At 43.6% G+C, this 27,995-nt stretch overlaps 1 protein-coding gene and 1 long non-coding RNA gene across 14 annotated transcripts in view; one reads left to right on the top strand and one right to left on the bottom strand.

The window, feature by feature from the left end:
* The window catches only part of Rbpj (recombination signal binding protein for immunoglobulin kappa J region), a 184,696-nt gene extending 174,993 nt beyond the window's left edge, over positions 1-9,703 (top strand). For 9 of the 11 annotated variants that reach the window (XM_087584282.1, XM_087584284.1, XM_087584280.1 and 6 more), the window contains 7 exons: positions 464-638; positions 2,353-2,490; positions 2,649-2,761; positions 3,687-3,827; positions 4,796-4,951; positions 5,316-5,419; positions 5,540-9,694. In XM_087584282.1, coding sequence (XP_087440408.1) covers positions 464-638; positions 2,353-2,490; positions 2,649-2,761; positions 3,687-3,827; positions 4,796-4,951; positions 5,316-5,419; positions 5,540-5,855 — 1,143 coding nt within the window. In that variant the 3' untranslated portion in view covers positions 5,856-9,694. 11 annotated transcript variants of the gene reach the window in all.
* An 11,299-nt stretch (positions 9,704-21,002) lies between these two features.
* On the bottom strand, positions 21,003-26,685 carry LOC102552214 (uncharacterized). Of its 3 annotated transcripts, XR_015637040.1 has the most exons (5): positions 26,007-26,680; positions 25,611-25,737; positions 24,229-24,396; positions 23,911-24,118; positions 21,003-22,113 (listed from the first exon to the last, which is right to left on the bottom strand). It is a non-coding gene; the product is annotated as an uncharacterized LOC102552214 (long non-coding RNA). The 3 variants fall into 3 exon arrangements; XR_015637038.1 differs by lacking the exon at positions 24,229-24,396 and having other exon boundaries at positions 26,007-26,685; XR_015637039.1 differs by lacking the exon at positions 24,229-24,396 and having other exon boundaries at positions 25,611-25,729; positions 26,346-26,681.
* Between the last annotated feature and the right edge of the window lie 1,310 nt (positions 26,686-27,995).

Below are 27,995 nucleotides of genomic sequence, written 5' to 3'. Positions count from 1 at the left end.
TTCCTTAGTTGTAAGTGGTTACCACAGCATTCAGACATACGAACAGAAGCGTTATTATGAGCCACTTTGAAACTGTACCCAGTAGGGAGCTTTTTACGTGCTTTACTCTTACGATAGGTCTATTGCAGGTAGTCATGAGCTTTACTACAAGGATGCAGTACTTGGCTGCAGCATTGAGTGGTGATTTCTGAAACCTAGACTAAAACAAAGGAGTAAATGTGGGCCCTAGAAAGACTGTGTTGAATTCTCTGTCTGTGTGTGCGCCTGCATGCAGCTGATGGCCTCAGATCACACTGTGCATGGTTCCGAGCCACCGTGTGAGTGCAGCGGATTGAACTCAGGCCAGGACCGCTGGAGAAGTCTAAAGCATGTCTGAGCAAATGTAGCCACATCATTCTGAGCTGAAGGTGCATAAGTAACCAGCAAGGGTTTCCCGCTGTTACACTTTGCTTTTCTTCTACAGAACTACTGCACAGCCAAAACATTGTACATATCTGATTCAGACAAGAGGAAACATTTCATGTTGTCTGTAAAGATGTTCTATGGCAACAGTGATGACATCGGTGTGTTCCTTAGCAAGCGGATAAAGGTCATCTCCAAACCTTCCAAAAAGAAGCAATCATTGAAAAATGCTGACTGTACGTATGCTCACGCTTATTTGATCCCAAATCTCACATTACATGGCTGAGACAAACATTTGAAAATTTAAAGGTTGTTTTGTCAGTAACCAGTTCCTTGTTAACTACTAGTTTTTGGCCTTACTTACTATGTTTTAAATTAAAGTATGAATGGATATTGTTTGGCCTAATGAAGTGATTGATCTCAGTTATAGTGTTCTGAGAATCTCAGTAACTTCCTGAGGATTACTTTAGCATGGTTTCTTACTTACTGTTTCCAGGGGCATTTAGGGAAATGGAGGGGTTTTTGCTCTTTTTTATCAGGGTGACTAGGTAGGAAGATAATGCTTTACTCCAGTGATGCTAAATGTCCAAGAGTCCAAAAGCACAGTCCTTTGAGAGCGACAGAAGTGCCCACTTATAAACGCATTCTGGTGTGCTCTGGGGAACAAGCCGAGGGAGGAGCGAAGGTCTGCACAGCAGACACTGCTGCTTCATTGGCAAGTTACAGTTGTGTTCTGTCTGCGGTGTCTGCAGTTCAACACACGTGAGCTTGCTTGTCTGACTTTCTTCTCTTCAGTTTTTATTGAGTAAACTTTGAAGAAGGCAGCATGATGCAGCCGTCTCCCCACCCACAGTGGGTTCACTAGTTCACCGCTTCCCCTTTCTGAGTCTGCAGCAGGGGCATCAGAGCCTCAGGCATCCTGTCCTCTCACCTGGCTTCTGTAGTAGCGACGCTAATGCGTGCCTTCTGACGTCACACCTCACGTCATACCTCTCTTATTTTTTTTTTTTAAATTAAGTTCTTTGATTTTGTTTGTATTAATAGTTTGTAATGCAAAGAACTTGTTGCATTTTTAGGATATTTTATGTAGATTTTTTTCACATCTAAAATACATCTTTATTTTAAAATTTTACTTATTTTATAAATTATAAAACAAGTATTATTTTTCATATAATACAATACTCTATGGCATTTGGGAGATAGAAGACTTCCCTAAAAATCATAATGCAATGGCACTGGCTGGCTGCTTTGGTAAGTATCCTTCCAGAGAACTTTCTGAGCATATCTCACAGGACTGGGTGACAGCACGTGGGGCGCTCTTGCTCAGTCGGGCCACAGTGTATAGAGTCTCATAGTTGGCCTTGCCATTCAGTAACATCGCAGGAATTTTGCGTACATAACTTAAATGGTTGAATGTTAACTTTAATGAAGTATCTATTATTAAGCATTTGCTGTGTTTTCAGGTAATTTTCCATCTACTAATCATCACTACATTAAATGTTCGGTGTCACTCTCTGAGTGAGATGTTGACATCTGGGAAGGCCGGGTGATGGGTACAAAAGTTATTTGTGATATTTTCCATTTAACTTATGCCTATTGGAAAGCCTAAACTAACTTATAATTAAAATAATTAAAAAGAAAACTAGCTTAAACAAAACCATTTAAACCCCCTTTTTATGTCATTATCTTGATAATATTGTAAAAAGATAGACCTTTGATTTGTTTTTTGTTTGCTTTGGGGTGGTTTTTTTTGGGGGGGTTGGTTTTTTTTTTTGTTTTTTGTTTTTTGTTTTTTGTTTTTTAACTATCCCCTATCTTGGAAGGCTAAAATATTTGCCACCAGAATCTGTTATTTGCATTTTTGTGAAAAAATATAATTTGCCAAGCTAAAGTCCCTTCTTTTGTGAACTCCTTCCCCACCCAGTTAAATAGAAACCCCTGTCTTTGCAGTGTGCATTGCCTCAGGGACAAAGGTGGCGCTGTTTAATCGACTTCGGTCCCAGACCGTTAGCACCAGATACCTGCACGTAGAAGGAGGGAATTTCCATGCTAGTTCACAGCAGTGGGGAGCATTTTACATTCATCTCTGTGAGTATAAAATGTACATTTGGTATTTTTAGTGTAAAGATAATACGTTCTCCTTCTTGGGGTAGTAAAACATATCAATATATTAAATTAATATTTTCTTAAGCATATATTAAATTTCAAAGGATAACCATCTGATCATTTTTCCCCACCCACCATAGTGGATGATGATGAATCGGAAGGAGAGGAATTCACAGTTAGAGATGGCTACATCCATTATGGACAGACTGTCAAGCTGGTGTGCTCAGTTACTGGCATGGCACTCCCAAGACTGGTAAGACTTGACTCTGCTCATTTAATGAAGAGGAGATTAAAAACAATCAAGGAAAGGTAGAAAAATGTAGCTCGGATTTTATGCTGTTTAATATGAAAATGTAGTGTTCTTCTTATTCCTGTTAGCCATTAGCTCGATCCAGAAGTGCTCTTACAGAAGAGCAGAAGTTGTATCAGATATTTGTACTATGGTTCATAACTAGCAAAGTCACGGTTATGAAGTAGCAATGAAAATAACTGCAGTTGGGAATTGCGAGGTTGCTAGGTTGTAAAAGTTGTGGAATATTGAAGGGTGATCAGGCAGCCTACTGTAGGCTTGTCTCTTAGCTGTTAATATTAAAGATTTTGCCACTTCCCTGATCCCCCTTTCCGATGATCATGTTGGTCTTGAAATATGTTAAATATGATTTAATCCCATTATAATTTCTGCTCTGACTAGCACACTCAATAGTTGGCTATTGTGGATAGTTTCCTGTGGTATTTAATTTATATATTAATGAAAAGCTTGTCAGAACCTGCCAATCGAAATACTTCTGTCCACTAGCAGGATTCACAACACTAACCATTTATTAGAAATACAGAATACCATGCCTCAGACAAATCATGGTGGGTAAGGCATTTTTAGTCAAGAACTCCAGACAATTCTTGTGTGTGCTAATATTTAAAAAGCACTAGTCTAGACAACAAATGACTGCCTGCCTTATTTTTTTAATGTATTCTTTTAAAGGGTGTTATAATACTTTTATACATGTAATACACGTTTATAAAATATAGGAAAAACTTTTAATTTGAACACTGTTATAAATGTTTCTTAATGTATAGGAATAGGACAAATGACTAATATGTAGTCTATAGTATGGACTGTAAAAGTGTACAAAGTAAAAGATGTTTGTGGATGACTGACTTTTTAAATTGTTGAAATACAGATAATTAGGAAAGTTGATAAGCAGACAGCATTACTGGATGCAGACGACCCTGTATCACAACTCCACAAATGTGCATTTTACCTTAAGGACACAGAAAGAATGTACTTGTGCCTTTCTCAAGAAAGAATAATCCAATTTCAGGTATGTTATAAAATGACCACTGAAATCCAAACTATACAAATAGGACAGGGGTTGCTGCTCAGTGGTGAATGTGTGCATGGCCCTTCTTTTAGCCCGCAACACTGCAGAATAGTCATTACTGACTAAAATCTACTGAAAAACTAATGGATTGGCAGTGTACAGAGACATACTTCTCATTGGCGGCTAATTATATCCACATACAGGAAGCTGGGTTCACATGTCAACTTAGGTTCATTGGTTCTTAGCACACTGCCCTCAAGCATGAGTATTAGAGTAGTTGCTTACAGCAAGTTCCAGGAGTCTTAATCTGGCCTTCAGAGAGCATTGGAACACAGTGGAGCACTGGTGTTCAGTGAGTCCTTCAAAATGGGGTGTGTGTGTGGGGGTTCAAGTCTTCATCTTTAAAATTGGGCTCCCCCAGTAGTTACACTGTCAGAAACTCTCAAGAGGACGTTTACGACATGGATTGATGCTATAATAGGATTGCTGTGGGTTCATGCTGAACTCCTTTACTGCTATTGGAGAGGCATGGCTCTGTACTACAGTAATAGGTGGACTAGATCACAGGTCGGGTTTAGGGCTGCCCGTTCAGCCTTTGTTTCCTCCTAGAAGTAACAAACAAAGCTCCTACTAGTTCTGCAGACTTAGGGATCTCTGGTGATTCTCTTTCTTAGTGAGTCCACTTGCATTTCACATCACAGGTACTGACTGTTACTGAAATACAGTAATGCTACAGTGTGAGGTGTGCAGCATCACTGAAGTGTTTCTGTTCTAGAGAAAACTTCCACCTGTGGGCTTCATATTAACATCCCGTTTGCATTCGTGTAGGAACTAAGTACGTTAGGATGTTCCCAGATTGCTCTAAGTTCTCTCCTTGTTAACCCAAGTAGGTGAACGTTACTTAGTGAATTCTCCTGTGCTGAAGTTTATGTTTATAAACTCAGTATATGGGCATCTGTTTTCTTAAGGCCACTCCATGTCCAAAAGAACAAAATAAAGAAATGATAAATGATGGAGCGTCCTGGACAATCATCAGCACAGACAAGGCTGAGTACACGTTCTATGAGGGAATGGGCCCTGTCCTTGCCCCGGTCACTCCTGTGCCTGTCGTAGAAAGTCTCCAGGTGAGCTCCTTTAGTTGGGAGGTGACTTTAGTCTTTACTGCTGTTCTTAGCTACAGTTTACCATACATAAACTTACTTTCTGTGATACTGATTTTTTTTTTAATGTTATGATTCGGGTTCTTATTACATGTACTATTATAGAAAATAAAAATAGAAATAGTTTGTTTACATTGAAGAAAGCTTAAATCACATTGAATGTTATCTTGAAATAGCTTCAGCCAGATTTCTAGTCATGTCATTTAACCAAGATGTTTTATAAATCTGAGCTTGTTAGCCTTCATGGAAATGAAAGCAAGTGTGTAGCCCAAGCCGTGTTCTTCAGTAGAGAGTGAAGCTGTCTTATTGTGGTTTCTCTGACTTGCAGTTGAATGGCGGCGGGGATGTAGCCATGCTTGAACTCACAGGACAAAACTTTACTCCAAATTTACGAGTGTGGTTTGGGGATGTAGAGGCCGAAACAATGTACAGGTACTGATGGAGCCCGTTCTATCCCCAGAGGTTGGGAGGGTGTAGGCGCCCGAGCGAGACTGTCCATACAGACCCGTTTGCTTTGAAAATGCCTCTGAGTGCTGTGTGTTTCCTCCTCAGATGTGGAGAGAGCATGCTCTGTGTGGTCCCAGACATCTCTGCATTCCGAGAAGGTTGGCGATGGGTCCGGCAGCCAGTCCAGGTTCCAGTAACTTTGGTCCGTAATGATGGAATCATTTACTCCACCAGCCTTACCTTTACCTACACCCCAGAACCAGGGCCAAGGCCGCACTGCAGCGCAGCGGGAGCCATTCTCAGAGCCAACTCAAGCCAAGTGCCCACCAATGAGTCAAACACAAACAGCGAGGGAAATTACACAAATGCCAGCACAAATTCTACCAGTGTCACGTCGTCCACAGCAACCGTGGTGTCCTAACTACCGTCTTTTTGCTGGGACTTAAACTGACTTGAATGCGGCAAAAAGTTGACAGAAAAAGGCAAGGATAAAGTGAACAATCTTTTGTGGTTTCTTGGGGAAACGTTCCATACCAGGTGATCTATTCAAAACTGCAAGTGCAGATGTGAAATGCAGAAGCCACAGTGAAATGAACAACATCACAATGTACAGGCTGCTGGAAATCCAGTTTTCAGCTGTCTCTCACACACACCCCTTTTGGTTGTTTTTGGTTTGGTTTTGATTTAATGGTCAAGAGATAGACATGCGGCTGAGTACAGGTTAAGCTAGAAGACACAAACCTAACCTAGTTTTTATGGACCAAGGGACTTGCATAAGCTTTAGTAAAAGGTACATTTTCACCATGCCTTTTTTATACTGCAGTATGTCAAACACCTTGTTACCAAACAGGTTGCGCTCCCCACCCGTTGAGGGTTGGCTCTAAAGTCTAATCAGGTTCTAGCCTGACCTTGCTTGTTCAATCTGAGTACTGAACACTTCCAGGTTCTTTTGGTCTAAGGCTGGAACTTTTTTTAAGCTGAAGTCTTATGACTTTTTCATAAGTTGGAATTATTTTGATTTCAGCAAGTCAAATTTTGTAAAGGCCTGCATATTTTTTTTATGATTATATGAAGTCTGCAAAAGCTTTAAAAATGCCTCTGCCTTGCCTGCAATACATGCAATGTATGTTAACTTAGTCTGTTCTCAGATACTGTTGGTAGTTACTTCTGTGTTTTCCCCTTTTTAAAGAAATGTATTTATAGTGGTAATCTAAGAGATGCTAACAGCTCAGTCGGGGTGGCCGTTCGGTGATCCTGAGTTGATGGCACTGAACACCGCCATTTGACAGCTGTGCGCCTCTGCCTGTCCATCACTTCATCTGTGTTCCAGGAGTCGTCCAGGTCCCCTCCCCAAGTCTGTACATAACTTGTATTATGTGTAAGTTAAACATTTTTAAACATTTTATCTTTACTTGGAATGTTCCCAGTGATTACATTTAACAGGGTGTTTCCTACCTTGTTGGCAAATGGCAAAAAATATCATGAGAATTATTTGCTACCAAGTTGGTGCCCTTAGGGTAAAATGAGGAAAGTCTCTGCAGGATGATTTATTGTATTTTTTTTCCTTTTTTTTAGCCTAGCCAGAACATCATTATAATTTTAAACTTAAGACCATAAGATGGCTTTTATTAGATGATAACTAAATAAACTGAACTAAGTAGCCAGAAGACAGTACCTTAGAGACAGATAGTTGTAAGTTTATAAAAATACAAATGTAACTTATATTTCCATTTTCCTCTTTGCCCCTTTGTTTATTTTTCCCCAATAGAAATATTCTGTCCAATTTTCCCCTTTTTAAAAAGTTAAGCTTTGCTTACCTTCAGGCGTGTGTGTCAGCCTGTGTGCTAATATTGCCAGTTTTGTTGTTTCCATCCATCCCTGCACTTTGGGTAAAACCTTGTTCAGTTTCTTAGGAATTGCAGCAGACTCATTGGGCTACATTTAGTACAAGAACCACATATTGATGTTAAAGGACACAGTCTAGTGATGCCACCATCCTTGAGTAAGAACTACCTCTAGATTGTGGTAAGCGTTTACTGTCCCTTAAACAGCGGCCACTAGTACCTTACAAACGCAGACTAACTTCTAATGGCGGTTTGTCTTTCTGGCTATCTGGGCGTCTGAAAGTTTTCACGTAGACCCTTAGCCTCCCGTCAGGACCATTGCTTTCCAGCTTTGCTGCCTTTCTCTCTCTGTCTCATAGACTGTGCCACTGTAAATGCCACTCCGAACACCTTTAAACTGCCTCCTCCTTGTTTGTCAAGGGGAAGGCCACCTGTAAAATGTGGTGGTGACAGCCTTCTTACTCACCCCAAGCTGGGGCTGCGCTGGACAGCCATTTCTCTTGAGATCAGCTGCAGCCCGCTGCCTCCCCACCTCACACCTCCAGGCTGTGTCAGTGGTGCAGGGCGGAGCTCACTGTGGCCTTACCTATCTGTGCAGTAACTGTTCTTGGTTCCCTTCAGCCCTGCTTCTTTCCAAGCACCTCTCCTCAGCTGCCATGGAAGCAGGGCACTGCGGTCTGGAGCAGTTTGCAGTGCCGCTGTGCTTTCTGAGGGCCTAGATTTAGGGTTTAGTTAAGTCGTTAACTGAGAACAGATGAGATGCTTTTGAAGAACAAACTATTCCTTACCCAGCTTTGTAGCTTAAAGTAAGTTTTCAAGTTCATGGCTTTATTAAAATGAACTTTGACTTTTTAAAATGCTTATATCTCATTTCGGTTCTTTTGTTTATTTTAGTAAGAATTGAAACAATTAGACTATAAGTCGTTTTCCTGTTTGTTTGTTTGTTTTTTTTACAAAGTTCAAGAATGTAACAATAAAGGCATTTTCCTATGGTTTTATGTCAGACTCCTACCACAGAGTAGCCTGAACAGATACGTCTGTTTTACCATGTTCTTGATAGTTCTTTTGTCAGCTGCTTTTATTAAAAGTCCTTTCTGTGGATTTGTAAGTCAGTTTCAGTATGTGATGTACAGGAGTCTTGTCCCGGTTACTGTGGAATGTTCCCTCCCTGTTGATGCTGTTGTAGATGCTGGCCCTTTATCCTCTTACCTTCTTAGAGCGGGAATTCTTCAGTCGTGGTGTGTGGGTGTGTTTTTCCATTCTGTTTAGTGAGTCTACACAGCTTCTTAAAACATGTCTAAATGCAGAGTCCAAGACCCACGGTGTATTTCAGCTCCTTGAATTTGTCAAGAGATTGGAAGGCAGGCCAGAAACTGAAAATGTGGGCTGTCCTTTGTGCAGTTGCAGAGCGGAACACTGGGACTTTGAGCTGCTGACTACTCAGACTGCGGCGGCTTCCCTGTGTACAGTAAAATGCCTGCCATTCTTACTGCCACCATCTTAACCTTAACAATTTTGTTTCTTTTCTGTGTGGTGCTGGGGTCACAAATCTAGGGCCTCAGGCTTCTTTGCTAAGGCTTTTTGTTAGTGTTTTCAGGAGACAAGGGTCTCACCCATGTAGCCCCTCAGGGCATTCTTGAAAGTTCCTGCCTTAGTCTCCAGGTCCTGGGGTGGGTACCAGCTATGGCCGGGTGCCTGTACTGCTTTTGCCTAGAGAACCTGGTCTGTGTTCAACCACAGAGGAATTCCAATGCAATTTTTAATAATTAATCCACTAGTTATTTAATCAAAATCTTCTTGTGGGAAGAGATTCCTGTTTGAAAGAAAATGTTAATTGATTATTAACCAAGTTAACAGACATCGTTTTCCAAAGCAGCTGTGTCTCTGGTGAGTACTGAACAAATGTGCGAACTTCTTGTCACTTTTGATTTACTTTTCAAGCACTGTTACTTGGGATGGATGGTTAGAAACATAATAACCCTTTCAGGACTGAGCTGTATCGCCTTCTATTGATTTCTCCCTGTGTCATGATAAATGTTTGCCAGTGTTCAGTACTGTGTCGGTCCAGATGTAGGTTTATGTAAAAGCTCAGTTTTAGCTTATTTCTTGTACCTTGCAGCATGCTCTACACATTCAGTCCTTAAGGGGTTTACTTTACAAACTGTGCGTCTGTAAGGGTTATTAGCAATAAGATAGAAAATCGAGCAAGTTTATACCATAATTTTGTAGAAAAAGGAATCTGCTCAATTCCATATTTCATCCATGAAAACTCTGCAATACGGGCAGTTTCTAGGAATAAATAAAAAGGAAATGTCAACCATTGTAAATGTCTTCTGTGGGATGTGCCCAATGCATGTATCATCGTCTTTGACTTCAGATACTTCATAAAGATAAAATTAAATTCTATATTACAGTTTGCGGACTAGAATTTTACCTTGTGTTTCACATGACATTGAAGTAATAATTATGCTAAATTAGTTTCCTTTTCTGTTTTATAAAATGATTTTCTTTACTGTGTTAATGGTTGGGAATTGTTGCTAAAAGGGTATATCTCCCTAGCCAACCCCAACAAACTGGAGACTGCTTTTCAGCGAAGGCTTGCTTTTCTAGTATGGGTTTGTCTGTCTGTCTAGAATACTAAAGAATAAACATAACAGCAGTGTATGCCTTTAGGGGACTCCCCAAAACAGGGATGATTAAGACATATATTAATAATAAGATATATATGTATATGGACGGAATTATACAGTTTCACATCTCTGGTTTAGTGTTTCCCTAACTTCCAAAAGCGAGCTATGAGAAATTGTACTAAAGCAGTCTGCAGTCTCTTCCAAAGCAGCCATAGCAGATCGCTTTAAGTCCTGTTTCATGGCTCTTGATTCTTAAATGGTTGCTGATTACAACAGGGCAGAAGGTAAGCTGCGTTACTTTCCACATACATGAGTGGTCACCACAGAGGGAATCTCAACAAATGGACAGACACTATTTCATGTATACCACAAGAGAGGTCCTTAAAAACAGTGGCATAGAAAACAGCCGTTACATAAAAATGTCCACAAGGCAACTGACTCACCCCAACCCAGGCTAGCACCTAGGGCAGAGCCAAGAGAGCTGTGAGAACTCCAGGGACACTGTTGGACTGTGCTGCAGCACACAAGACTCTTGGGCTAGGGGTAGGATCACCGATATTCCTGAAGTAGAAGTACTCAATCCAGACTAAGGTGCTGCCATGTCTGAGTATGTAGGAAACATGCCAAATTTTGGTTTCTTAACCACCTGTAAAACATGATGTCTTTCTGGCTCAGTGATGTTGACCTGCGTTTATCACCCACTATGCACCCAGGCATCTTTTCTAGCAGTGCTGTACCAATTATGACTCCAAGCATCACACACACACACACACACACACACACACACACACACACACACACACACACACACAGAGTGGGGGGGGGGGGATGTGACCAGGTTGTTGTTACAGTGCCTTCTTGAACTGGTTTCTCCTGTCACAAATTCTTAACATGGTACGTATTGTTTCTGAGATATAGTGAAGTTTGGGGAAATAATCGGAGCTTTGAGGACAATTGGCATCAAGACAGATGCTCTGGCTACTCTTGGGATTTATTCTGAGAGAACAGTGCCTGTTCATGAGTTGCGACTGTGCTGGTGGCTGATAGAGTCCAAACAAATGGAATGGTACTTGGGAAGAGCTTCAGCAAAAGGAAGGGGGGTTTGCTTAGAAGTGTGGGTATTCATTTTTTCCCCTCTTGATGTATTTTGTTTGGGAGTCTCTTGTAGCCTGGACTAATCTCAAATGTATTATGTAGTTGAGCATGGGCTACATAGTAAGATTCCTGCTTTCTCCCAACTACACAGCATAAATGGATATTTGTAGAGCTGGCTTATTTCTAAGCAGTACCACCACCAGGTACTTCAGATCTACCTACAATACAGTAGATCCTCACTTGACATGGTTGCCTGTTGCCTAGAGAAACAAGCACGTCCTTTCTACTGGAAAATGGCAATACATAAGTGCTGACGTCACTTATTGGGGTATAAAGAAGGAGAAATAATAAAGTTCCACTATTAAAGTTCTTCCGGGGACTGGAGAGAAGGGTTAAGAACTGGCTGCACTTGCAGAGGTCCTGAATTAAGTTCAATTCCCAGAAGCACATGGTGGCTCACAACCATCTATAATGAGATCTGGTGTCCTCTTCTGATATGCAGGCATACATGTAGGCAGAACACTATATACATAGTAATAAAATCTCTAAAAAGAAGATTTTTTTTTTTAAGTCTAATAGCACCTTGGGGTAGATGTGGCTGAGAATTCTTGTCTGCTGGTTTGATGAGAAGATGGGGAAAACCAAGAGTTTCTGAGTGGGGAGAGTGCAGAGCAGGTGGGGCAACCTCAGGAACCAAGGCTTGCAGTTAAACAGCTCACAGGCAGGTGAGTTTGAGCTCTGATGGCTGCTGGCATGCACACTGAGACGTCACCTCTGGGCAGTGTTTGAAGCCATAATTCTGATGGGACTGATGCTCTCTCTCCACCTCTGAAAACTCCAGCCTTTGAAAGCAATTAGCTCCTGGAGCTCAGTCAACCCATTTCTCCATCTGCATCAGTGAATCCTGAGGTGACTTTCTTGTCTCAGAGCTGGGGGCAGGGGAGAAGCAGACATCTGCCCTGAACTTATTAAGACACACAACCCTGGAAGATAGAAGCCATAATTCTGATGGGATGTTTGAGCCCTGCATTGCCTGTCCAGCATTGTCTTCTCCAGTGTGTGTAGAAGAGCCTCCAGGAGGGGACAGTTCAGTGCAGGTTCTCAGCGAGGAGAAACCTAGTGGACCTAGACAGAAACAGGAGTGATTGACAGAAGAAAATGAAAATTGCTTCACTGTCTAATCATAGTTTTAGATAACCTTTTCAGATCACTGCAAACGTGCTAACAGCCACTTTGGAATTAAGTTTCTCTACGCCAGGGAAGGCTTCATATCTAATCACAGCTAGCCCAGCTCCAGAGCTGTGAATGTTGCATGTCTAAAACGGCCTGTTCTCATACATGAGCAGGGTTAGGTGACCAAGAGTCAAGGCACAGCTATTCATCCTCCAAAGTGAAAGTGACCACAAGTTAGAGGTGCTTTGTAAATCTTTGGCTTGAAAGCAAAACACCATCTCTGTGGTAATTGTGCTCCTTTTTCAGGAGAGCAGTCTTTACAGTCTAATCAGGAAGCAAGCAAACAAGCCCAATGAGCAGTATATGTGGTTTGATCAGAGGCTCAGCCCATGTCCTAGGAAGGGTAACAGTTGCTGTGAGAAAACACCATGACCCAAGCAACTTGGGGAGGTAAAGGTTTATCTGACTTAGGTTTCCATATCACTGTTCATCATTGAAGGAAGTCAAGAACTCAAGCAGGCCTGGAATCTGGAGGCAGGAGCTGATGCAGAGGCCATGGAGGAGTGCTACTTAACTGGGTTCCTCTGGCTTGCTTGCCAGCTTTCTTACAGACTCAGACTGCCAGCCCAGGGATGGCACAGCTCACAGTGGGTTGGGCCCTCCACTGTCAATCGCTGGTTAAAATGCCCTACAGACTTCCCTTGGAAGTGTTTTCTTAATTGAAGATTCTTCCTCTAAAATGACTTAAGCTTATGTCAAGTTGACCTAAAACTTGCCAGAACAGCATGACTGTCTGGCAAGGTGGAGTTGGAATTGGGGCTGCAGGGCTGTACCCCAGCATTCTGGTGCCTGGAAGGCAACGCCTGTTCCTCTTCTCAGGGTAACCAGATACCTAAATGGCAGCAGATGACAAGACCCTTCTTAGAGTAGGTTGTAGATGCCTGGTGAGCTAAAAAGCAGAATTCTGGAGGTCGAGAGGGTTGCAGGAAGAAAGCGGAGTGGGAAAATGCAGAAGCCTGTACACACATGCCACACACCTGCACTATTGCATGCTTTGGAGCCTTGCTCTGAGCATGAACAGCCAAGCAGTCGTGGGATGGGATGTTGGTGTTTTCCATTATGCAGCTGGGACACTGGCTTCTCACCATGGACCAGCTGTAAGAGTGATGCCACCTGGCCGGTGCTGAAGCTCAGGGCACCTGAGCTACCATTTTTGTACTTCCATTTTTAACATTTGTAATAAATGTATTTTTAGAGTGAAAGAATGTTAAGGTATGTATACTTTATGTTTTTGAAGTGGCTGGGGTGGGGTGGGGTTACAACCCCCTCCTAGTGTAACCAATAGAAGCGACTTTTACAGACTCAGCTTGATGTCCGTGACTTGTCTGGGAACTGTGATGCACTTCCCCACCACACCCAACACTTGGGAACCCTTCACCTTTGGCTCCTGGGATACTGTTTCCTGGCTACATTCACAGCCTTTCCACCTTTGACAGCTCTGCACTGTCCTTTCTCCTGCTCCCCTGCAACACTGTCTCCAGGATCACTCCTTTCTGCCTGACCTACCGAAACACTACACATACGGAGGGACTCTGAAATTTATGGCTTCTGGCCAGGTGCCATTGCTACTGCAGTGTCCCCCAACAAAACTCCAATGCCTGTGGGTCAGTAAAGGGCCTGGGGACAACCACTCCAGAGTTGGTTCGGGGTACAGACACTGCTTTATTGTGTGTGAACAGCTTCCTACATAGTGGAAGCCTATCAACTGATTAGTGAGCATATTACCTCGAATTGGACAGTGAATGCTCACACCACCAAGGCCTCTATCAGCAGGCTGGCTGACAGCAACTCAAGCTACTTCAGAATTCAGTGTTCTGACTCCTGGGAATACTCAGGAGCCTGGTGTGCCCTGGTTCTTACTTAAAAGAGCAGTGTGCCAGGTGGGCTGGCTGCCAGGTCATGCCTGCCATCTTCTACACTCAGGCTTTGGGCTTGTACCACACAGATGTAGTGTAACGGCTCACCCACTTTCTCCCTAGTTAATACTTCATTTTTTCCCCCTAGCTGCTATCTTTCTACCCAAGCTACTCAACCAGTTGGGTAAATGATACCTTTTAACTTTGAATTTCTGAGGGAAAGGCTTCATCTGAGTTATTTATTACTGTTAAGGAAACGACTTGAGATAATCGGCTTAGAAAAGTTGGCTTGGGCATAGTTTAGAAGGCTTCTTGTCCAAGTCATTTGCTGTAATGAAACAGGACATTATGGCAAAACAGCTCATCAGATGGTGGCAGAGAAGCAAAGGGACCAAGAGACTAGCTCCCACAATCCCCTTCAAGGGCACACCCGTATGATAAAACACCCCCATATAGGTGCCATGTCTTAAAAGTTCCTCCACCTTTTTAAGTTGAGGGACCGGTTGTTTTTAGATTAGTGCCATAAGAGTGAGTAGAGGAACTCTGAAGACAAACAGGCTCTTCTTTCTCTTGTCCCACATCAGCTCATCAGTAAAGCCAGTAGCCTCCTTCAAAATAAGAATGGAAGCCAGCTACATATGAATGGAAGTAAGTAAAACCACCAGAGGCCAAAGAGCCCTCATCCAGTGGTCAGCCTAATTTCTAGCTGTTCCTCCCAGCATCCTGCCTGGCTCTATATCTTCACAGCAGCCCCGGGAAGAGGACCTCTGCTGCCTGATGGCTTCACGTCTCACCTTGCTGACTGTGTCAGTTACTTTGCTAATCACTGTGACAAAGTACCTGAAGTAAACAACTTAAAGGAACCCATTTTTTTTTTTTTTTGAGTTCACTGTTCCAGGTATTTCTGTCCCATCAACCTTGGCTATGTTGATTTTATGCCCAGGTTGAAGCAGCACCGTGGGGTTGAGAGTGTGGCAAGCAGGGGAAACAGAAGAGAATGCCTTTGTTTAGCTGCCTTTACTCCCTTTTATTCATGGCCCCCAGCTTGTGGATGGTGATGTCCATATTCAGGGATGTCCCTACTCCAAACAGCCTCAGACTTTTGTAACCAATCCACGGTTTTCTCCAAGCTGACACTAGTCCTTGCCATCCCATCTAGTTCTTCCATAGACTGCTCACCCTAGCTAGCTCTCCAGCTTCCCGGTTCTCACCTTCCACCTGCTCCTCATGTTGACTAAACTCTAGGCATGCTGATTCTGGTGTCCCTCGAGTTCACCAAACAAGCTTTCATTTGGGGCCTCCGCCATCTGCTGTGTCCTATGTCTGGGACACTTCTGTGATTTTCCCAAGTCTGTGCCATAGCCTTTCTGAACACCTGCAAAGTTCTATTTTCACACCCTTCAGTGCCTATCTGCACCCTTGACCTGACTTCTCATGGCATTTGCTGTACCTGACCTTATTTGTATTCACTTGGGCTGTTTATTTTTCTCCTCCAACCAGCATGGAAGCTTCTTGGGACTGACTGGAGACATCATTTTGTTCCTTGTGTCTCCAGACTCCAGCACGTGGCAGATGTCCCATAAAAGATCACACCAACTTTGTGAGCACATGTATCCAGGATAGAAGGGCCCATCAGATTTGGTATTTCTTTCTTAATAAAGGAACTTTACCCTGGAATGCTTCAGTGACAGAAATACGTATTTGTCTTACCAATCACACAAGCCCAGTAAGACAGAACAGACACACAAGGACATAAATATGGGAGTGAAGGGATTCTTGTCAGTCAAGAACATAGAAACTTGGTGGCTGTGGCAGTAAGAATGTCTGATTTAAGTGAAAGAAACATGCAGGGGTCCCCATACCTGAAGGGATAGTTGACTTAATTCTATTGACTTAATTCTTTCCTGAGTAATTTCCAGTTACTACAGGAAAGGGAGTAGGATTTGTGGATGTTTACAGAAAAGCCAGATACTATTGGACAGGGTTTTCTAGAACTAATGAATATATGTACTAAAAGAATTTATTAGGTTTACTTACATGGGGTGGGGTGGTTCAACAATGTGCTGTCTATGCACTGGAGAGTCAGAGAGTCAGCCCGCTCAAGAGGCTAAATGCCTCAGTCCTCGGGTGCTTGATGACTGGAGGATAGCAGCTGCAGGAACATCAGCAGGCAGATAATATCCATGTTGGGCAGGTCACAAGCACCTGTAACTCCAGCTCCAAGGGATCTGACATCTCCGCTAGCCCCAAGAGCATCTGCACACACATGTGCACAGATCCACACACAGATATATGCATTCAATAATACATTTTTCTTTAAAAATTCATTTTAAAACAATTTTTGGTATACATATAATCACTTTTTAAAAAAGGTTGTAAGTGTTAGATTTATTATTATTAATTATTTTGTCTACATGTACATATGTGTCCCACATGAGTGACTGGTGCTTGTGAAGAAGAGGGCATCAGGTCTGAAACTGGAGTTATGGATTGTCCCGCGCTATCGTCTCGCCAGCAAGAACGCACGCGGACACTAGGATCCTTTTGCAGCAAAGCGTTTACTGTACAGCTCTCTTGAACAGGGACAGGGGGATCTCAAGCGCTCGCCTTATATAGACAGCAGGCTGAGGCTATGCTAATTGTCCTTCAGGGATTGGCGGAGCATGAGTTATCTTAGTAGCATGGTGCTGCTCCCTCATTAGCATATTACCGGCCAACTGATGCCAGGTGCAAAGCCTGCGCATGCGTAACCGTTGTTCACCACAGGAGGGCGCCCTACAATGGATGGGTCTCAATGTTACATTTTACTATTTAGTAGACACCACAACTTTGTATACTGATAAGATAGATGAAGATGCTAATTTTTACATAAATAAATATTGTCTGAATATTTGCTACTGTAGGATTCACAGCCTTGTCAAGGCTTTTCAGTCTTGATTGATGTTTTGGTTTTATGAGTGTCATTCCTGAGAACATTGCCTTACGTAAACACATAGGACAAAATGGCAGAATCATTTCAGAACGTGTTGGAAGTTCTGTCCCAGTCCCAAGCCAAAAGTTATCTAATGATTTCTTTCTTATAAAACTCATCAGCAGATCAAACAGCATTTTTATTTGTATTTATTTTGTATGTAGATATGGGATAGAGGTTGTCCTAGCCACAGCACAAGTGTTAGGTCAGAGAACAACTTGTAGGAATTTATTCTTTTCATTACTTTGTGGACACCGGGGAGTGGACTCGTGTTACTGGGTTTGATGGCGAGTACCATCTTGTGGGCCCTACAAACAATGTTTAAAATCAAGCACAATTCAAAGACATGTTAGCTTGAGGAACAATGACAGAAAAATAGTAGGCTTTGGTTTCTCACAATTAACCGTTTGTATGAGCAGAAAGCCTCATCCATATGTACAGTAGAAACACTACAGTTCATGTCACGCTGGTCTTCCGTGGGAGCCACGGTGCTTCAGGCAGTTTGTAAGATTCATGCAGTATTAATGACGTTCACAGTACTAAGTTTGCACATTGTGTATCCAGGAAAAGAGCTGCAGTGAAGTTACTCGAACTAACACAGAAACACCCAGATTCACTACACATTTGATTTTGAATTAAGTTTTGCTATTACATTCAGAAATCTTTTACTGTCATCAAATTTTGTATCACCTTCCACATCTGACCTCATACGGGTCTGCCAGCCATGGTTAAGTGCTTGTATTCTAGATGCTGTTTGTATACTCCCATTTACCTGTCATAGTAACAAATGACAGCTCTATTGGCTGTGTCCTTGTTCCCCTTTCTCTCCTCCTCCCGCCCCCTGCGCAGTTAAGACATTTTTTTTTAAATCGTTAGTCAAAATCCACATTCCGATGAATTTGTTTCATTGTTCAATTTTGATAGTACAAAAGACTAATGTAACTGAAATGGAAACCCTGAAATTTCAAAATAAAATAGAGATTTGTTTCAAGGTACTGGGGTAGGCACAAAATTTTTAGTAGGACACCAAATAGAACAGAAATTAGTCCCAAGTATCAACAGGTGGGGTTCCATCAAAATAAAAGGTTTCTGCACAGAAATGGGAACGATTGGCAAAGCCAAAGATCTTAACCAGCTCTACTTGAGACTCAGCATTGCAGAATCAAGTGCCGAGGGAGTGAAACGGTCAGTGGACAAATGGGAAAGTGAACTTAATAGACAGTATTAAAGAATGACTGCCCCCCCCAAAAGTTTTCAATGTCCCAGATCATCAGGGAAAGGCAAACTAAAAGTACTGTGAAATACCACCTCATCCCAGTCAGAATGGCTGCCATCAACAAATGACAATGTTGGAGAGGACATAGAGAAGAAGGGATCCTTGTCACTGCTCTGGGGTACAGTTCGATAAAACCATTATGAACATCAGTTTGAAATTTTCTCTAAAAATGAAAAATGTAATTACCGTATGATCCATCTGTTTCACTCCTTGGCATATGTCCAGAGAACTCCATACCCTATCATAGAGATATTTGCACCCCACTTTCTTCACTATGGCAAAGAATTGGAATTAACCTCACTGCACATCAACAGATGATTAGATAGTAAAAGTTGGTATATACCCATAAATTATATAGAGTGTGTACATGTAATTTATATATATATCATTTATTATCAATATATAAATCATAAAATATACTTTACATATCACTTAATCTAAATATGTAACTATATACAATTATATATAATACATATATTCTTATATATATAACACATGTATGTGTAATATATGGAATATATATAATGGAATGTCACTCAACTCTACAGAAAATGAAGCTAAAACGTTTGCAAGGAAATGTGTGGACTTAGAATGTATATGGTCACACAGTCTAAGAAAGAAATGAACTCATGTTTTTTCTCACATGCAGAAGCTGGCCAGTGCTATATACATATATGGAAAATGTGCATTTGGCTATAGTATAACATAAAGAAAGGAGAACAGGAAGGTCTAAATGTGAGGACTGCAGGTAATAGACAAGAGTTAAGAAAGAGGATATGAAGCTGATTGTCTTTCTAGTTCTAATTCTATCATGGATTGTGTTCATTTTCGTAGTGGATAAGTGCATAGAATATATTTGAAACAGAAAGCTTAAGACTTAATGTGAAGCTTCACAGCTCCATTTTGAGTCTCAATTCTAACAAGATCATTAAGTTGTATAGTCTTTGGGTCTGGTCAGTTTTGGTGTGTATTTTTTAATTCTAAGTTTTTAAAAATAAAGTAAAAAGATTAGCAGCAAGTACTCACATTGGTAAATGCTGAGAAATAAAATTTACCTAAAGTATGAAAATAAACAAAACAGCATATCAGGCCCTCTGTGGCTCGACTTCCCCCTTAAAGAACTTTGTGCTTTTCCAGGAGTTCATGAGTGCGTAGTTTTTCCCTTACTTTACTTTCTTCAGGTCCAACTCTTTATTTCAGAAGGCTCCATTGGTCCAACTATTCAAAGTTGCTGTGCGAGTCTGACACAGTTCGTCAGTGCTGGAGATCAACAAAGAACAACTTATACTTGGTTAAAAATCCATCATAGTTAACATGCAAAATAGATGTGCACCCGAGAATCATTGCGTAACACCCCCTCCCCCTCTTTTTTCTTTATTTATTCCTTTGGTTTGTTATTTTCTTCTCTGGAAGATTTTAGCATTATTGTTTAAGATTCTTTTTGCTTTGTTACAAAGTAGTATACACTGTATGTGTTTCTGAGCATCCCCTTCCCAACACACGTGACCAGGTACTTACTGGGAGTGTGAAAATTTCCGGGATAGTACCTCATGCTGCTTCACTGAAGCATCCTTACTCTTCCTCTGGAGTTCCCACCAGTCAGCCCCCCCCCCCCCCCCCCCCCCGCCGATCTTTTCTTCTCTTCAACATGCCTACCCTTTTCTTTTTTGATCCATGTTCCACGAGTTTCCTTTAATCGTTTTTGGACACCACCCCCTTCCGTTTCTCACCTGTCTCTTCTTTTATTTCGAAGGTATGGACGGGCGGGGGTGGGGGTGGGGGTAGGGGACTTGGTTTATTGAAGCCCATCTGGATTTACTAACTGGTGTGGATGGGGAGGTGGGGACCCTGCTTCAGGTATCCATGGGAACAAACAGCGAGTTCTTTTGGTCTTTGTGGGAGGAAGGCCATCCTAAGGTTGTGACCTTGAGTGGTCAGAAACTGTTTGCTCACCTCCAGAGAGGCCAATGGGAGGTGTCTGAGATGAGAGTTGAGGGGGGCTTGGATAAGGGTTGGCTCAGGTCCTGCCTTTATCTCTTCATTTAACTTTTGTTGGCAGCCTTACCTCTCCGTGCCTCTTTGAGCCTTTAGTTTCACAAGTGTCTGGGGAAAGTACATTTTAAATAAGGACCAAAGTCGAAAATTTGGGTGTGACAGAAAACTCAGCCCTGTAAGCATTTCTTCTAGACTCCGCCCAAAAGTTACCTAACAACCTCCGGGTATCATCAGCCTGGCTTGTTTTAAAAGGATTGTTTGCCACACCACTCCCACTTCTTCCTCCTCCTCCTCCTTCCCCCTCCTGTTCCTCTTCCTCCCCCCCTCCCCCTCTGTCCTTCTCTGTCCTCTCTCCTTTGCCTCCATTCCTTCCTCAACCCCTTCTCAAGCCCCACATGAACTTCATTTTCTAATAGACCAGTTGTATTGCTGGTACCTAGACAGGGAACCCTCTGCTTGGGCCTGCTAAGGCACGCCCTCCCACCTCATTACAAACCACCAAAAGGATCTAGAAATTAACATGGTTTTTTTTTTTTTTAATTTAAATTAAAACCTTACGTTTCATTATTTTTTTTTTCACCTTAACGAAATCTTTTTCCTTGGTGATCCTGGTTGAGGTGTCAGGGTTCATGACTCGCTGAAGAATGATAGGCCAGGCTCAAATAGTATGTAAACGCTAAGAGTGCTTTATTCTGCATTAGTCCAGCATGCTGGGGTCTCCCATTTCCAAAATAGAGAGACACCCCCTCCCCAAGTGAGCTTGAAGGCCCAGGTTTTCGCACCTTCAGGGAATTCCAGGGTAGCTCTGTCTTACTCTATCTCTAGGCATTCCAAAACCATTACCGGGCGTGGTGGCTGCAAACTGTTGGTGAAGAGTCTGGGGAATGTGGTCTTTGTCTTACTCTATCTCTAAGGACATTCCACGACCTGGGCGTGGGGTTGCAAACCGGTGCTGACCCACTGTCCTTGCTTCAGGCCAGGTGATAAGGCAGTTTCTGATTAGCTTCCCGAAGCCTGGGTTTTTAGGCCTAATCTCCTGAACTGCCAGTTTAAGTCTATCGTGGAATCGGCCTCGCTTTCTCAGAGGTTTGATTGACAAGAAACAGGACTCACCTGGAGCAACCGTGCAGTGCCCGTGTCCAGAGGATTAAGCATGGTGTGTGTGTGTGTGTGTGTGTGTGTGTGTGTGTGTGTGTGTGTGTGTGCGCGCAACACCCTGAGCACCCGGAACCGGGAGCTGGTGCTTCTAATCTGAATAAGAAAAGGAGATGTCTTAGTACCTTCTGGCTGGCCAGCTAGTCCCAGGGGATCCCTCTCGTCTCTGCCTCACCGTGCTGAGATTGTAGACATGTGCCCACGACTACATATTTGTTTGTTCATTCACGTATTCACTCATTCATTTTTCTTTTTATGTGAATGGTGAGAATGAGTCAAGCTGTGTGGTTAACATTTCATTGACTGATCCCTGGTCCCTACTATGTTTTCATGGTATCAGAGAGAACCACTACTTTGAGAGGCCTCTGACAACCCCTAATTTCTGTTTGCAAGCCAACCTCGCCTTGCCAGGGCAGGTTGCTGCCTAGGTTTGTACTCATTCCAAAGTTCTGCTATGTTGGGATGGAAACTCGGATTCCCAAGGAGAGTCATCAAATCCTTGTACAGGGCTTGGGTCTTGAGCACAACTTCTGAAACGACACGGGTTGTTCCAGACAAAGTGATGGAGTCCAAGCAGGGGTTTCTTGCTCTGTGCGGACTTTTACGTGACTCTCTGCTGCCTCCCTGTGGACGGTAGTGGGAAAGGTAGTCCATGTGCTGTGCCTGCCCCGTTTCTGAACTGGAGTGGCACAAACCGTCAGAGACTCCACTTTTGAGTGTGAAATGGAGAGGTTGGGCACAGAGAACAGATGTTTGGCCTCACCCGCCTTAGATTGATAATTATCTGGATATATGTATGTATGTATATATATATATATATACATACATATATATATACATATATATATACATACATATATATACATATATATCTTACCTGAAAAGTCACCTGAGGGTTAGACTACAGGATTTTGGGCTTTACTCCCACAGTGTCTGAATCGGAAAGACTGTGTTGGGCCCAAGAAGTGACACTTTATAGAAGTTCCAGGTGATGCTGACCCAAGACACCCCCTCCCGCCACACACACACACACCCGTGTCTCAGGATACTTGCCCACGTCGCCATCTCTAAAGTCTCTCAGTTGTGGCTTAGCACTCCACCTCTCACAAGAAAATACCTACCATTTGTGTAAGGGGCAAGACGTGGACGTGGTCATCTTCCTTTCAAAGGTTACCGCTATTTATATGGAGATTGTACCACTGCACCTCCACACATGCGTGTCATTGGACTTTGTGCTTATCCATCTCCTCCCACTGCCTGCATCTGTCCCCCCAATCTCATGCCTTCCCTCTCTCAGTTGGCCTCACCTCACCGTCATCACCTCTAGGCTCTCGTCCTCCTCTGTCCATGCTCCCCTGTCTGGTTTTAAAAGGTATCCACACACCGTAAGTATGCACGTGTGTATACATTCTGTCCTGACTAGTTCTTGACACAGCTTGACACAGACTATGGAGTTATGTGGGAAGAGAACTTCAATTGGGAAAATTCCTCTAGTGGATTGTCCATGGGCAAGTCTGTGAGGTGTTTTCTTTTTCCTTATTGATTGATTGATTTAGACACTGTTTCTCTGTGACCTGGAACTCACTCTTTAGACCAGGCTGGCCTCAACTCAAGAGTTCTGCCTGCCTCTGCCTCCCAGGTTCTGGGATTAAGGGTGTACGCCCCCACCGCCCAGCATTCTTGTGGTTCTTTGTGTATCTGGATATTTGTCCCCGTCCTCTGTGCAGCTGGCAGGTTGCTTCCTTCCTGTGGGTTGTCTCTTCACTCTGATGATTGGGTGCAGAAGTTCAGAGTCAACTGGGATGACCCTGACTCTCTTCTTGAAAAAGCAGGAGCACAGGGACATGGGTGTTTCAGACCCAACCATTCACTAGTGCTGCTTCTGACTAGGGGAAGGTCAGGAGCGGAGGATTTAAAAACTGAGCTCAGGGGAAGTAGGATAGGGGTGCGTGCCCTCTCTGCTGTTGAAAGACACAACCCTGGGGCTGGAGAGATGGTTCAATGGTTAAGAACACCGACTGCTCTTCCAGAGATTCTGAGTTCAATTCCCAGCAACCACACGGTGGCTCACAACCATCTGTAATGAGATCTGGTGTGCCTGAAGACAGCTACAGTGTGCTTGTATACATAAATAAAATAAATAAATCTTAAAAAAAATAAAAGATGCAGCTGTCTTGCATTTCTGCCTAACTGCAAATTTCGCCCCACAGACGCTCCTCAGTGGGAGTCTTTTGTGGAGTGATTGGGGCTTGGGGCCCGGCGAGGTAGGATGTGAGGCAGAACCTTCAATCCCGTGTAACCCAGAGAGTGGCTAATTACAGCAACTGACAAAGGACACAGAGTGTCCAGAGCCCTGGAGTCATTGAGGAGAGGAGGAAACTGTGTAGGGCCCCTGCCTTTCAGTGAGAGCCTTCCACTTACAGGGAAGGAGACCGCTTTTCCAGGGTTACAGATGAGGTGACCAGCAGCCACGTAAACAATACTGTCATTGGCTTCATCACCGGGAGCTCGAAGGCGTGTTCACCCACGGGAGGTAAGCCGATCTTGAGGGAACACAGGTGTGCAGGATCTCACAGATGAACAGTTAAGAATTCAGGCCCTGCATGCGGTGGTTCCCACACAGCAAAACCTTGAGAGGCAAATAAGGACAAAGATAACTTTTCAAAAGAGTTCAGCAAGCAAATGTTGACATTAGTCAGGTTCCTTTGAACTAACAGGAGGAAGTGTGCAGCCAAACACCTGAGTTCCACATCCCGCTGGGCATCTGAGGAGATTAGACATTGATTGCTCGTTTATTTACTTTTCTTTCTTTTTTAAGAGACAATCAGGTCACAGGTTGGCCATACATTTCATCTCAGTGAGCAGAGCCTAAGTCTGGGGATGAGTTGGAGTTCTGTAGATGGGTACCTGAGAACATAAGGAGAGGAGAAACATCCTAATTTCATCCTTTGGTTCCTGGACCAGGTATTCTAGCACTCAGGAAAATGCTGTCTTACAGTTCTAGAGCCACTGTGCATGGCACATCTTAAGGGCCAGCATCCTCCCTGTGAGGTACTGTCTGAGCTGCCATGAATGGTCCAGCTCTGTTGCTTGCAGAAGTAAAAGTATTTCAGGACCTGCTGTACCCGAATGGCTGTTCTGTTGAGCTGTGTCCTGAGTTTTTCTTGTCTCTGCCTCTGGCACTCTTTCCAAGGTCACCAGCAGCTAAGTCTCCACTTCTCTTTCATGGGTTTCTCTAGTCTTCTCTAACTGGCCTCCCCTCATACACCTTGGTTTTTTTTTTTTTTTTTTTTTTTTTTTGTTTTTGTTTTTTCCATGTAAACCAATGAGATGTCCTAAATTAAAAGTGGTATTACATCTTTCTCTTAACCTTGCTGCCCATGGGTGGTCAAAGAGGCTCAGATGATAAGGACGCTTGTCTCAGAGACTGCCCCTTGAATTCAGTCCCTGCAAACAGCATGGTGGGCAGAGAGAAGCAACTCCCAAAATTTGTCCTCTGACCTCCAGGAGCATACGGTGGTACATATACTCCCCAGCCCCCACCCCCACTCCCCACTCCTGCTAGCCACCATAAGTAAAAAAATAATTATAAACCCATTCTGTGGAAACGAAAATCCTAGTCCTTGTAAAAGCTACTATAATTAATAAATGCAAGTTAGTCAGTAACCTTATAAGTGATCAAATCCTTTAATGTGTTCAGAAATATATTTCAAGTTGTGCAGAGAACTGATACGGTTAATTATGAGATTAAGTCAACACACTCCCTGTGGCTGAGTCAAATGTCAGAGCTCTAGTGTAATAGGCAACCATTTTGAGTACAGCTAAGGAAGTCTGGCATATCAGTCCTCCCATTCCCTCTCTCATCTCCTAGATCCTCCCTCCTCCCTGTCTCTGCATCCGGACCTGCTCCTCCCCACCCCCCGCCCCCATCAGTTCTGCTTGCCTTCCATCTGCTGTGTCCTCAGCCCTGTTTGCTTCTGTCAGGAATACCTTTTCCCTCAACCCTGTCATCCTCAATGCAGCGTGATCTATTGAGCTAGGCCCAAATGTCACATCCTCTGCAGACCCCTGGCTGCCTCCCTCAAACCTTGTGTCTCTGCTTCCCCCCACCCCCCACTCACCTTCCTCTCAGGGGGATTCTTTGTTTCTGATTGCGGAGAGTCTCATCTGCATATGAGAAAGGGCAGGCACCTCGAGGAGAGGGTGGTCATGGGAGGCCTCAGGACTTCTATTTTCAGAGCTGTAGGGCTTACAAGAAGCATTAAGTTATATTTGGTAATTGCTCAAAAAGGTGTTAGTGGAGAGACAAGCAGGGGATGGGTGTGTCTTGTTTGCTTGCCCTTGGCAGCACAGCAGCTCCAAGGCCTAAGTGGAAAAGCATCACCCAGCAAAGCTGCTTGCTCTAAGCTTGGCCACTATCCAGCTGTTGCCTGGTGAAAGCCCAGACCAAGAAGAACTCAATTCAAGGAGCCACAAAACTTCCCTATCCCTGGATTATAGGGACCCTTGGTCCTTACCCACTCTGTGTCCTTTGTCTGAGTCCCAGCGAGGGAAGCTGGCAGAACGGCAATGTGCCACAAGACACGGTCATTGAGGGTACCTTTGCCAAACACGCTAAGGCAGAGACCACTGAGTAAAGAAGTTTCTAGAATTGCTGTCTAAGGTAAAAGACTAAGAAAAAAAAAATAAGCTTCTGCATCAAAGGTGGGCAGGAATCCGATTTGTTTGCTTGTTGACTCCGGCTTCATTTTTCTGCTTATGACAGGATGTAGCTTTGTAACCGAGGTGGCGTGGAGCTCTCCATTCTCCTACCTCAGCACCTCCCCACCCACTCCACTTCTAGCTCTCACACTTGCCTCAGGAGTGAATATTTTTTCCCGTTCATTCTCACAACTTGCTTTATTTCTTCTACAAGTAAAAAAACACGTGGCACCAACTGTGAGCTATCCTCAGAAGACTATAATTGTTGGGGTTTAAATCTCGGCTCGCATCCGGACAGACCACACCAAGCCAACGTGGTTCCTCGTGGAGAGTTTTAATGAGAGAAGAAGAGTAGAAGAGGGGAGAAGTAAAGGGCAGCCATGAGCTGTGGAGAGGAGGGGGGTGGGGAGAGAAGGGACAAAGGGGAAGAGGGAAAGAGAGCAGAGCAGAGAAGAGAGAATCAAGAGAGTGAGGGGGGCAAGCAGCCCCTTATATAGTGTCAGGCACAGATATCTGTTGCCAGGTAACTGTGGGGCGGAGCATACCTGCTGTTGCCAGGTAACTGTGGGGGTGGAGCTTAGACAAAATACCAACAAAAACACCTTCCCATAATTAAGCTGCTTAAAAAAGCATCCTGTCAATGTAACAAAAACGACAACCAATCTGAAAGGGCGAATGGTTTACTTTGCTTCATACTTTTGAAGGCTCTAGACCATGGCTGGTTAGCCCCACTAGATCTATGATGAGGTAGCGCATCATGGTGAAAGCGCCATGATCACCCCATGGCTGGCATGGGAAAATAGAGTAAGTCAGAGCCCCAGTAGCCCCTTCAAAGGCACAATCCCCAAAGACATAGCTTCCCCTACACAGGGCCACACCCTTCAAAAGTTTCACCACCTCCCATGGTATCTCAGTCTGGTGACTATTCCTCTAGCACATGGGCCCTTGAGGACTGTCTACCCAACAGGAAGACTCTCTCCTGCAGCCAGCCGGTGGCAGATTGGCCCTGGCCTCCATTCCCTGCTGTCTTTACAGTGCCTCCTCCTCCTTCATCCGGTGTGTGTTTACTGCCTTTCTCCTCCCCTGGAAGACAAGACCTAATGAACACCCCCATCTCTCTGTCCCAGCACAGAACCGTCCCGGACCCAGACAGTGCCCACCAAGACTTCAAGCAAGCTCTCTGGGTGGCTCTACCTGTGGCCAACAAAGTCCGTTAAGTGGATGTCCCCCATGCCGTCTCGCATGCTCATTCCCACAGACTTTACATCAGGTTTTAAGGTGGAACCACAGCACAGCATGCCTGCCTGTCCCTGGCCAGAGAGGATTTTCTGTGGGTCTACAAACAAACACAGTAACAGCTAGAGTAAACTGACAGGCATAGCGACTATGTACATGAAAATCAGGAACCCTTCCGGAACTGTTAATTCTAAATTATCATTCCTAAACTGCTCAATTCTCCAGAGACTTCCATGAAAGCTTTCTCCCTTTCCCCCTTCCTCTCTCCCTTCCTCCTCCCTTCCCCTCTCCCTCCTTGTCTCTGTCTCTTTTTCTTCCTCTGTCTCTGCGCTCTCTCTCTCTCTCTCTCTCTCTCTCTCTCTCTCTCTGTGTGTGTGTGTGTGTGTGTGTGTGTGTGTGTTTTGTTTCTGGGGCAGTAAAACTTACCAGACTAGACCTTGCTCTGACCTTTGAAGGGGAGGTAGTATAAAGGGGTGACACTGATCTATGACAGATGCGTGTGCCTGCGCGTGTGCGTGCGTGTGTGTGTGTGTGTGTGCGCGCGAGCGCGCGCATCTGTCATAGATCAG

This window comes from Rattus norvegicus, chromosome 14 (assembly GCF_021556685.1).
Source record: "Rattus norvegicus strain SHRSP/BbbUtx chromosome 14, alternate assembly SHRSP_T2T, whole genome shotgun sequence".
NCBI lineage: Eukaryota > Metazoa > Chordata > Mammalia > Rodentia > Muridae > Rattus > Rattus norvegicus.
Note: the sequence above shows the minus strand (reverse complement) of the source record. Positions and strands in the feature narration are given on the sequence as shown.